The 10,942-nt window shown below is 34.7% G+C and overlaps 2 protein-coding genes across 2 annotated transcripts; both read left to right on the top strand.

Annotated features, from left to right (window-relative positions):
* The first annotated feature begins 32 nt into the window (after window positions 1-32).
* On the top strand, window positions 33-6,156 carry LOC111599998 (rho GTPase-activating protein conundrum). Its single transcript, XM_023315898.2, has 9 exons — window positions 33-209; window positions 2,937-3,197; window positions 3,271-3,338; window positions 3,862-4,032; window positions 4,098-4,186; window positions 4,247-4,519; window positions 4,580-5,168; window positions 5,226-5,744; window positions 5,810-6,156. The coding sequence occupies exons 2-9, from the start codon at window positions 3,062-3,064 to the stop codon at window positions 5,963-5,965; spliced, it is 2,001 nt and encodes a 666-aa protein (XP_023171666.2). The 5' UTR covers window positions 33-209; window positions 2,937-3,061; the 3' UTR covers window positions 5,966-6,156.
* A 514-nt stretch (window positions 6,157-6,670) lies between these two features.
* On the top strand, window positions 6,671-10,356 carry LOC111600126. Its single transcript, XM_023316090.2, has 3 exons — window positions 6,671-6,819; window positions 7,588-8,831; window positions 8,892-10,356. Exons 1-3 carry the CDS (start codon window positions 6,795-6,797, stop codon window positions 10,263-10,265), a joined length of 2,643 nt encoding a protein of 880 aa, XP_023171858.2. The 5' UTR covers window positions 6,671-6,794; the 3' UTR covers window positions 10,266-10,356.
* The last annotated feature ends 586 nt before the right edge of the window (window positions 10,357-10,942 follow it).

Genomic DNA, 10,942 nt, shown 5'->3' with positions numbered 1-10,942 from the left:
CATATGCACATATACACTTGCATACGTTCGCATGCATACACTTACTATTCATATACAATCATTAATTTTTATATTGTGAGAGAGGGAGACGCATATGTGTGAAGTTGAAGTTGTTCGTTCTTAAGTATATCAGTTCATTTTCGATTTTCGGTTTGAAATGTTGTCTGAATACGGATTCTAATAACATACATACTTGTTTACATTTATATGTACGTACACAATTATAATATTCATTACACACATACATACAACTATTTACAGATGCATGTATACACACATACACACATACATATATTTATTCTCAAACACAAAAATATTTACGTACCTAAAAGTACTTCAATTTGTACGCTCAAATATACATAATTAAATACACATACGTATTTGAGTATATGAAATTGTTATTGCTAGAAAAAAAAACAAGTGCATCAACTTACGTACATAGGAAGTGAAAGAAAAGTTATACATATAATTAAACGAATGTGATGATTTCCCTTTTTTGCATAAACATATATGAATGTATATACATATGTACATAGATAAATATATGCAACTCCATAGCTGAAACTGATATTTTTAAAAACACTTAGTGCTATTTTATAAACATTTGGGCGTATTGTCTGTAAGTATAGATATATAAAGTTATGTATTTAATTACTCATACTTAAATATGTAGGTAAATATATATAAATATTTCACTCTCTCCACTGCGTCAATATGTATGTATGTGTGTGAATAGACATACACATACATATGCACAATATGAATATGGCCATTTTTATATATGTATGTACGTATATGCATATGTGTATATAAATATATATATATAAATGAAGTATATTGCAGACTATGTATGTTTATATCAATGTCCGCATTTCAATTATATATATATGTGTATATATGCATACATATTAATAATACATAATACATATGCTTAAAGATATGAACTCGACATGTATGTATATAAATATTTTTAACCCATTGAGCAAACAAATTTATCGCTTAACACACTTAAATGAATGCGTATTGTTATGCATATGTATGTATGCATGTATATGTGTGTGCTGATATATGTAGATAACTTTTTTAAGCAACTCCTTAGTCGTAGGTATGTAAGTATGTGTGACTAAGTACATGAACATATTTGATGGTGCATTAGTTGCTATGTCTCTATATAAATACGTTAAAAGTAATATCGATCAAATATGATTACGGTTAAATTCGTTATGGATATGTATATATGTACATATGTATGTCTGTATGTCTGTATGTCAGCCTTTGTTAAATCTTTTTAAGAGTTCAAGTCTTCCGTAATCTTTGTTTTTCTTTGACACCAGGAAAAATTTGACTCTGCTGTTAAAAAGCGCTACAAATATAAAGCTTCTTTAATTTTTTTAAAATTTTAAATCAATTTGATAAAAAGAAGCCAATAAGAAATAGTTTTCTAATAAGATAAAAATTCAAATTTCAAAAAATTAATTCCAATGTTAATTGAACGAGACTAAGGAATGCCAATCAAGAAATGCGTCTTAGCAGCTTAGAATGGATGAAGCTTATGTATGCCTCTCTGTATTGTGGTGCCAGCAACAATTGCTTCCCACATATAGACTTGGTATTTGCATAAATGATCGAAAACCAAATTCCGTACTATAAATGCGTAGCACATACCCTACCTACGACTTAACAATTATATTTTATAATTGTTTTGATCAGCTACCAAGCTAGAAGAAAACTAGAAATTCGAGGCGTCTTACTTTGGAATGAGCCACGGGTATTATGACGTTTTAAAGTTTTTTGAAAACAGCACTTTTCCTTGGGTAGATTACTGATTATCTTACTACGAATCTCCAACGATCTAAATCTCTATCTCACTTGTCTTAGACTATTCGATTCCGCATCTTTTAAATCTGGACCCATTAGACTCGACACATTATTAGTATTCTATGTAAGAAGGCAATATCTGAACTATTGGACAAACAAAATAATATTAGTCGGGGGTGTCTGTATACCATACCGTAACCTACCCTACCCTACATTACCCGGTTGTTTATGGCAATCTAGTTTTCTTTAATTAATTCAACTGCGCACTTAATGCAGCTGCTGTGCTTGTTCTTCTCATAGTCGCCCCCTATTTGTTGCATAACTGATATTCTAAATGTACTACTTATAAGACATATTCAGGGCAGAAATATAGCCATGAATTTATAGTTTAATAAATTTTTGAAAATTAGAGGTATCTAATATCTAAAATAATGTAGGTACGAGGATGTACAGTACAACTTAGTCTATCGTCTTTAAGTAAAGCTCTTAAAAAAATGATTTAAAATTAAATGAAATGAGCTGAGCCAGAAAAAACGGAATAACTTTTCCTTAACAGAAACATAATACAAACGGCAACGCCTCAAGAGCAAAATAAACATTTCTTCAAGTTACACTTCAAAAGATATTGTTTAAGACTAACTTTTTATGCATTAACTGATAACAAAATAAAGAAGACTCCACGAACATTATAAACTATTGCGCAGTTAGTTTCAAGCGACTGCAATGATTTTTCTAATCTAGATAGTATCTATATGGGTTAAAGCTTATCCATTAGTCTTCTAGATAAACTGACAGATACATAAATCAGCAATCCAAATCAAATATGTATTTATATAAATTTATATTATTTAGTTTAATAAGATATGTCTTTAGATATGTGATAGGATGATATAAAACTTGTAGGAGTAACTTTAATGTTCCAATCTTTAAACTTATTCATATTTTTCGTTAAGAAATCTAAAATCTTGAAACAAAGAAGCGCATTTGGCTCTTTTTATATAAAGAAAACTTTTATCAACAACGGATTTATAGTTGTTTTTTTTTTGTTTGACACTACTCTTACTGTTTTCTTATCTGACTGTTATTATATATAAAATATTTGTTCTATATGTTTTCAGTGATAGCAAGCAGAAGTTTATATATTTATGTATATATATAGCTTGTAATGCGGCAATCCGTTCTTTCCGTGCTTTGTGATTAGTTAAACAGTATGCCATATTATCAAAATATATAAGATATCAAAATGAACAACAACAACAACAACAACAACAATATTAACTCTATGGACAACACATGCGATCAAGATTATACGGAATTTCTCAATGAATATCTGTTGCACACAAATTTAACATGCAACGAACCGGAAATACATTATGAAGGTAAGCCAACAATATGTTTGATATTGTAATCCTGTTTATTTATATATATATATATATACGATATGTTATGTAGATGGAGAAATGGAAGCAGAGTGGCTAATTTCAGCTGGATATCCAGAATTGACACGGCCTTTTGAACAGGTAAACGAAAAACACAGAATTTAAAAAACAAACACATTGCTTAAAAAACAAAGCAGGTATTTTCTCATTAGATTAAAAGTTAATAAAAAAAACTGATGTTTTTCTAATCTCTTCTGAAAGTAAATTTAAAATCAGAAAGTCTTAAATATATGTACAAATCAAATAAATATATTCACCTGTTTGTCTATCTTTTGCTAATAGCTAGAAATATCAAGAAATAACTTTCGAATTTATAAAGAATGTATTTCCCACTATTGATCCTGATCTGTCCATGAAGATTTTATATAACTCTTGCAACGCCGATCGACACTAAGATATGCGTCACTTCCTCCAACCTTGTGACTTCCACGAAAATCTGAAAAAAACACATTTGCAGAAGAACTTCCTAATAGCCTAAGTTTCATTAATTTCTAGGTTCATACCGTCACAAAAAACTTTTGCCAAGTTTGAGTTTCATTTGAATGTGTCGAATCTGTACCTTGTATAATATGACTTAAATTTAACATCTTCTGTTGTATTCCAGGGTATTGAGCTACGCTCGACAGATCTTGAGCCTGTGTTAGCCACACTTTCAAAACCACATGCTGAGGCGATTAAGCAACGTGTGCGAGCATTGAATCATACTGTTAGAGGACGCAGTAAAAACCGATCAAAACGTAAACCTGACATACGTGATGTCTTTCGCGATTTTGACGTAAGTCCTGAGTGATTAAGCTCATTGGCGAAATAAATGACTATAAATATAAATGTTATTTACAGGAGTCCAGTACCGGAACTCGATCCCGAAGTGCCACACCAGACTCTTTAGATTCCGTACACGGAGACGATGTTTGGGGCAATGCCTCAATGTAAGTTGTCATCGTTTTTGAATAGAAGTTCAGTTTATTTCATAAATTTGCTCTTTATAGTCCAAGTTTTGCAAGCATTTCTGACCACAGTACTACAAACTATAATGCCAGTGGATTTCCTTCGGTGAACAAGCACTTAAAGCAGAAAATTCGGAGAACTCCAAGTGCTCCATTAAAATGTTCCACGTCGACGGACTTATTTCGCGGTTCGCAAGTACGTTGCGATATACCTATGTACACATCAGAAGGTATTGAGTTGCTGGGATTTTCGCGTATTGGCACGCTACATATACCACGTAATCGTTCTGGTTCGGATCCATCGTGTTCTATTGGGTAAGTATTCAATTAATAGACTGAAGTTTGATATATCATTTAAATGTTTTCACAATTTAGACGAGTTTGTGGACAAAACATACCGGATTCACTGAGTGAAAACAATACTTCATCTGGTGATTCCAGCGACGAGTTTCTTCCAAGCACGGCGCCTATGTCGTCGACGTTGTCGCCACCTGAGAAGATACTAACCAAAATTAACCTGGATTCTACTCAGCAGAAATTGCAAAACTCTCCGTCACCAAGAGACGGCATCAGCTTTGAAAATATGTGCCGAGAAAGTTCTAGTCAGGATGGTATTGACACCGTAGACAGCAACAGCGTAATCTTACAAGAATACACCTCCGACATTAGTACAATCAATGAAACGGAGCTGAAACGTTTGCAGCCAATATTTTGGCTGGAACTAGCCACAGTCTTTGATCGCAATCAGGTTTCGCTAGACAAACGAAAACCCTTCAAAAGACGTCGCAAGGAGGAGGGCAGCCTGTTTGGTGTTTCGTTAAATGCACTTATACGGCGTGACCAGCAAATATCCGGTATGGACTCAACATTAGTGCCCCAATTTCTAGAGGGTCTACTTGAAGAGCTGATAAAACGAGGGGCAAGAGAGGAGGGTATTTTGCGTGTGGCTGGACAAAAACATAAGGTGATTAAAATAATTCTTACAACGAGTTTATTTAATACTAATTTTGTATGATTACAGACTGAATTAATTTACAATGAATTAGAATCAAGTTTTTATCAAAAGCCAGAAAAATTCGCACAGTTGCTTAGCAGTGCAAGCGTACATGAACTAAGTGCATTGCTTAAGCGTTGGTTACGCGAACTACCCCAGCCATTGCTTACTAGCGAACTTATACAACTTTTCTATCAATGTCACACATTACCCCCAACGGACCAAATACGTGCATTGTCTATTTTATGCCAGATGCTTCCACACGAAAACCGCAACACTCTCCGTTCCATTTTACGCTTTCTCAACATAATTATTGATTTGAAAGATATCAATAAGATGAATTTACATAATGTATCCACGATAATTGCGCCATCATTTTTTCCTCCACGTTATATACATCCGATGGATAAGAATTGCATTGAAGAGCAAGTTAAAATGGCCGCATTATGCTGTCGCTTAACGAACGTTCTGATTACACGGGGCGAGAGCTTATTTCAGGTTTCTGATAATCTCATTGCGGAGTCACGTAACCAAAAAGTTCGACAGGTATGCGCTTTTTATAAGCTACATGTGTTTTTATCATTTATAACCTAAATTATTTTTTTCTTTAGGGTAAACGTGGACATCGGCGGGCAGTTAAGACTCCCTTAGCCCACGCGAGAGCGACGCCAGGTCCAACTACTGAAATTGATATTTCTAGAAATAGTACGAGCGAGGGTCACCGCCCAACCTTTAATCCAAGTCATGTTCATCGTTTCGTGGTCTAAGCTGGATAGGTCACCGCGTGCTACGTCTGTTTCAAGTTTTTTTCTACATTTAATTTTGAATATACTAATGGAAGTATGTTAGCTTACATTAGTTCTAATACACAAATTTCTTCAGAAAGGACAATTTTATTTTGAATACCACAAGAATTTTCAGTATCTATGAATTGAATACTAAAATTATTACTTTTTTAAGTTTGACTCAGAATTAATTAATCTTCTATCCTTAATATAACGTGTCACGAAAATAATTCATTAATTATGTTCAAATAATTATGGTTATGTTGTTATGAGAATTGTATTATTTTTTCTAAAACTGTTAAAAGGGTTGGGAAGCAATAAAAAACATTTACTTTGATTTATTAAAATCAATAAAATATATGTATATATTTGACAAATATCATGTTAAATTATGTAAGTAATCCTAATTTTCAGAAAAATTACCTAAGAAAGGAAAGTAATATATAAATTAGGGTATATCTTTTCATTGCTCTTTGATTATTCCCTGAGGCGTTTCATTCTATAACACAGCCATAACATGGCTTTAAAATCGATAAATAATTTTGGTACTTGATGTACGTATCCAAAAAAAATCATGAAACGACGCATTAGACACAATACCAAATGAATTGGTATCGTTAAGACCAACCATCGATAACATCGATTATTTCTATATGATATTTTTACAACTAAAATGCCATCAACATTCCTATTTTGCTTTCGTCAACAAATTGCTTGAATATTCCATAAGGAAAAAGATTTTTAACATAGTATTGGAATGGATAAAAGCTAATTGATATATTAATAACAATTCTAAACAATTGTAAATGAAATGGACGTGGACGACAGTTTTTATGGTAAGTTTGCGTCAGTTTTTGATAAATGCACATTCAAAAAATGCAGCACACTGACACCATTCACCTGTAATAAATACAAATTGTATTTAATCAAGTAAGCGTGGAAAACATGAATCAATGTGTTAAACATATACATGTATATAAGCCAAATGTGTATACTACAATTTCGTTGTTCTACATTTACGCGTCGCATACAAGACATTTTTTTGTTGAAATAGTGTCAATGGTTTAAATTTGCTATTATTGATAACTTATAATTAAAGATAGCGTTCTAATATAATAGCATTCTAAAACCTTGGTAAAGTGTTATCGCAGCATGTGTAAACGCGATGACAAATACAACTCGTGTATCATGAAACACACACACCTACAAATGTGCATGCATACATACATATATTACTGTTAAATACATACGTGCATTAATATGCATGTTAATTGATAAACAAAAATATCGGCACGAATCTAATTGCAATTATCGGTCGAGCTGAACAGCTTATTGCAAATAATGTATAAATCCAATTAGAGAATAGAATGAAACGAAGAAATTATTTAGACATAAATATCGATTTTCTTGATTTGCCATAAGCCGGTGGGCGTAGTTTGAATATATGAATATACCCCAAGTACAATAATTGAGTTCATGTGGGCAGACTGACAGACGGACGAGAATTTCCATATAATCCCATTTGTAATAGGCTCAGTCAACAAACACGGCTTACATTCCTACTTGTATATTGATAATCAATGTAATAAATTTATTAATTTTAGACGAACTGTCGTCCTTTATGTCATCGCCAACTGACTATGACATAAACCATCATGATTTTGACGAAATCATAAGCTCAACAGTCTCGCAGCTGGATTCTTCTCTGGACCTTAATACGTTTCTGCCGCAGGATCATGGAACTTCGTTAAACAGCGATAATTTGTTCTCTGAATTGTTTCAGCCAACAACAACAGATAGCCATAATGATTTGGAACTTAATTTTGATAACTTATCAACAGTTTCAACGCATAGTTGGAATGTTGATCGAACTTCATCATCATCAATGGATGCTTCCAGCAATTTGATCAATATTTGTGAAGATAATGCCGAAATTGAAAAACTAACTAGCGGCAATCTGTTGGAGCACATGCAGGATCGAGATACACCCTCGCCAACGGATAGTTGTGGCAGCTTTAGTGGTAGTTCAACAAGTGGCGTCCACAGCGACACCTCAGATGCATGGCAGAACAGACAGCGAGATCAAAGTCATAAGGCGCCTGCCTTATTTAATGTGTCGCAATTTCCAATGCCATTTGCTCAAAACTTTACCAATCGAAATGAAGACAGTATTCAAAAAAGTTTACAACATCCACAGCTTGCAGCGTCAGTTCTTAATACTAAGGAGATTATTGGGAAATCAGCGAGCAACTCGCCAGTAGTTTTGCAAACACCTGTGGGTCTAAAAACTGTACCAGCCACAGTTCACATTCCTATCAATGTGAATGCGAGCTCAACTACCAAGGCTCAAAAGCCAGCTCGAGAAAAAATGTCAAGTGAGTCAGCAACAGAAAACGTTGGTAAAACTAAAACCATATTCCTTTCCACAAACGACTACAAGGCGCTCATGGATAAGATTAATTTGAATGGCTCCAAAGGTGCGAAGATTAATGGTAGTGTCAAAACGCATATTCCGAAAATTGTAATGAAGACAGGAAATGCGAAACTAAAAGGCCATCAAAATGTTGTTGAGGCACCGGGTCCAACTGTCACACATAACCCGTCCAACATGGTTAAGCATCAGAATCAACCATCACACTCCAGTTTTAAACGTGAAACCTCCATGGAGTCGGAATCTTCGAATTACCATTTCAGAAACACAATAGACGAGAAGATGTACAAGAAACAGCAACGAATGATTAAAAATCGGCAGTCGGCGTCAATGTCGCGTAAAAAGAAAAAAGAATATGTCGTCTCATTGGAAACTCGTTTGCACAATCTGGAGAAGGAAAATCATACTCTCAAAGGGGTAAGTAAGCACGCTCTCTCTCTATCTAATACTTTTACTTAACAAAACTTTTTCTTATAGGAAAATTTGTCGTTGAGAAACCAACTTGTTGCTTTGGCTAAAACATGTAAGTGCCGTAAGGGCAGTGTATGTGAGTTCGTGTTGCATTCGTTAAACTCCAATTCGCGATCTGATCAACATGTTAAGATCGCTCCAAGGCCAACTTCCAAAAGTTTTAAACAGCACATGAATGCAGCGACAGTTAAGAAAAATATTGCCGTGCTGTTTGCTATGGCTTTCATGGTCACATTGAATGCAGGCAACTTTCAATCATATTTAAGCAATCAAAATCTGGACGCGGAAAATACCGCCGCCGTCGCGTCCGACTCGAATGCGAATGAACCCATTCCCATAAGTCGCCGTTTGCTTTGGGTCGATACTGAAGAGGAGTACAACGAAAAGCTAAACCAAAGCAATCGTCAAGCTGAGGAGCTGGTAATGCCACCATTACATTTTCTGCGGCCAATCAGTCGTGGCCCCAATGTTACGAAAAATGATCATTGGAATTCTACAGAGCCTTCTAGGTTTAATAGAGCAAATGATCCGCCACCTTTGACATACCCATCTTCAGCTAAATGTAATGGTTCTTGTGCTTCGTCAAACTCTAGTGTCAACCAGTCAGAATACTCGCGGCTGGCGTTTAATTTAGAAAAACTGATTAATACGAGCGGATACCATAAATTGGGCATGAATTCAAAATATAATATTGACCGGGATAACACACATGGCTTTAAGTTTTCGACAGACTATTTGGAACTACCTGATATGGAAAGAGAGGCTTCGACACTTGGCAAACGTAAAAGCTTTTTGGGCTTTAAGGAGACCTTACCGGACATGAAGCAACGGAAAATGGATTTACATAATAAAAACACTCTTAACACAAGCGAACCAATTCATCTTTTCAAAGCAATCAAACGACAAGAGGATACATTTTATGTACTCTCATTAAATACAGATCACATACTTCTATCGCCATCTACATACAACAAGAGTTCTCGTCCCAAAATGTCGTTGTTGCTACCCACTGCTGAACCATCGCCAAATGGCGACATAATGATGATGCAAGTCGACTGTGAGGTCTTCAATACAAAGGAGATAGAGCTTAAATCTCACATGATACCGGCTAATTTGCGGCCGAACATAACGAAGTGGCAACTTAAAGCAAAGCCCTCCATGAATGCCAACAACAGAACACTGGGCAGTAGTAAGTTTCTCGACAAATCAATAAAACACGACAAGCCGCGTGTTCGAACTTACTTTATGGTTGGACCCAAAAATCAAGCAGCTGCAGCAGTCTCACAGGAGAAGCCACGATTAGTGGAGCTCAATAAGAGTATGGTTAATAATAATAGTAAGGTACTCACAGCTGAGTTCGATTCACGTTTGCACGACTAATCTATGTATTTATCCTGGATTAGCTCTTGATTTATATTTAATATTTCAAATGTTTAATGTAATTTTATATGTGTGCAAGTTAAACAAATAAATATGGAAAAGTCTAGGGACGAATTGTAAGCAATTTTACTTATGTTGTGGCCGGGTGCAACTATCTACACTAGATAATAATGATGTTAATACTAAGCCTTTTCTATTTAAGCCAGTACTAGGACGAAATATTTCTCTTCATAGGTCGCCTGGAAGATAGTAAAGTCCAGGAGCTGGATTACATGTGGAACTCCCTCTTTCTTGATTGGGGAGAGACACACATTAACAATCGATCAACTTATAATGATATGTACTTTATCAGCGTTCTTCGATAACTCCAAATAAAGATATAGCAATTACTGAGCTCATGGACATCCTACCAAGCAGAACAGACTTTAAAATTTTATTTACATTCTTAAAGCAGCTGTTCGATTTTCTTATGCTTGAAAGCAGAAAGCACATAGACTTTGATTTTCGCAAGCTCCCTCTTAGTACGAATGGAACTGGAACAGAAGCAAAGAATTAACAATATTATCGATATCCAATAATTTGCTCGCCAAAATAGATGCGCAATGCAGCAAGGCAATTATTTTTAACAATATAAATATATACCTGAATACCGTAACTATATATTCTATACTTACGTC

This window comes from Drosophila hydei, unplaced genomic scaffold (genome assembly GCF_003285905.1).
Source record: "Drosophila hydei strain 15085-1641.00,03,60 unplaced genomic scaffold, DhydRS2 tig00008130-arrow-arrow-pilon, whole genome shotgun sequence".
NCBI classification, from domain to species: Eukaryota; Metazoa; Arthropoda; class Insecta; order Diptera; family Drosophilidae; genus Drosophila; species Drosophila hydei.
The sequence above is the reverse complement of the archived record's forward strand: the minus strand, read 5'-3'. Positions and strand labels throughout refer to the sequence as shown.

Coding starts and splice junctions, on each gene's coding strand:
- LOC111599998 (XM_023315898.2), top strand. CDS start 3,062: ATGAACAACAACAACAACAACAACAACAATATTAACTCTATGGACAAC. Junction 3,198..3,270: donor ACCGGAAATACATTATGAAG/GTAAGCCAACAA, acceptor TATGTTATGTAG/ATGGAGAAATGGAAGCAGAG. Junction 4,187..4,246: donor GTTTGGGGCAATGCCTCAAT/GTAAGTTGTCAT, acceptor TGCTCTTTATAG/TCCAAGTTTTGCAAGCATTT.
- LOC111600126 (XM_023316090.2), top strand. CDS start 6,795: ATGGACGTGGACGACAGTTTTTATG. Junction 6,820..7,587: donor CGTGGACGACAGTTTTTATG/GTAAGTTTGCGT, acceptor TATTAATTTTAG/ACGAACTGTCGTCCTTTATG. Junction 8,832..8,891: donor AAAATCATACTCTCAAAGGG/GTAAGTAAGCAC, acceptor TTTTTCTTATAG/GAAAATTTGTCGTTGAGAAA.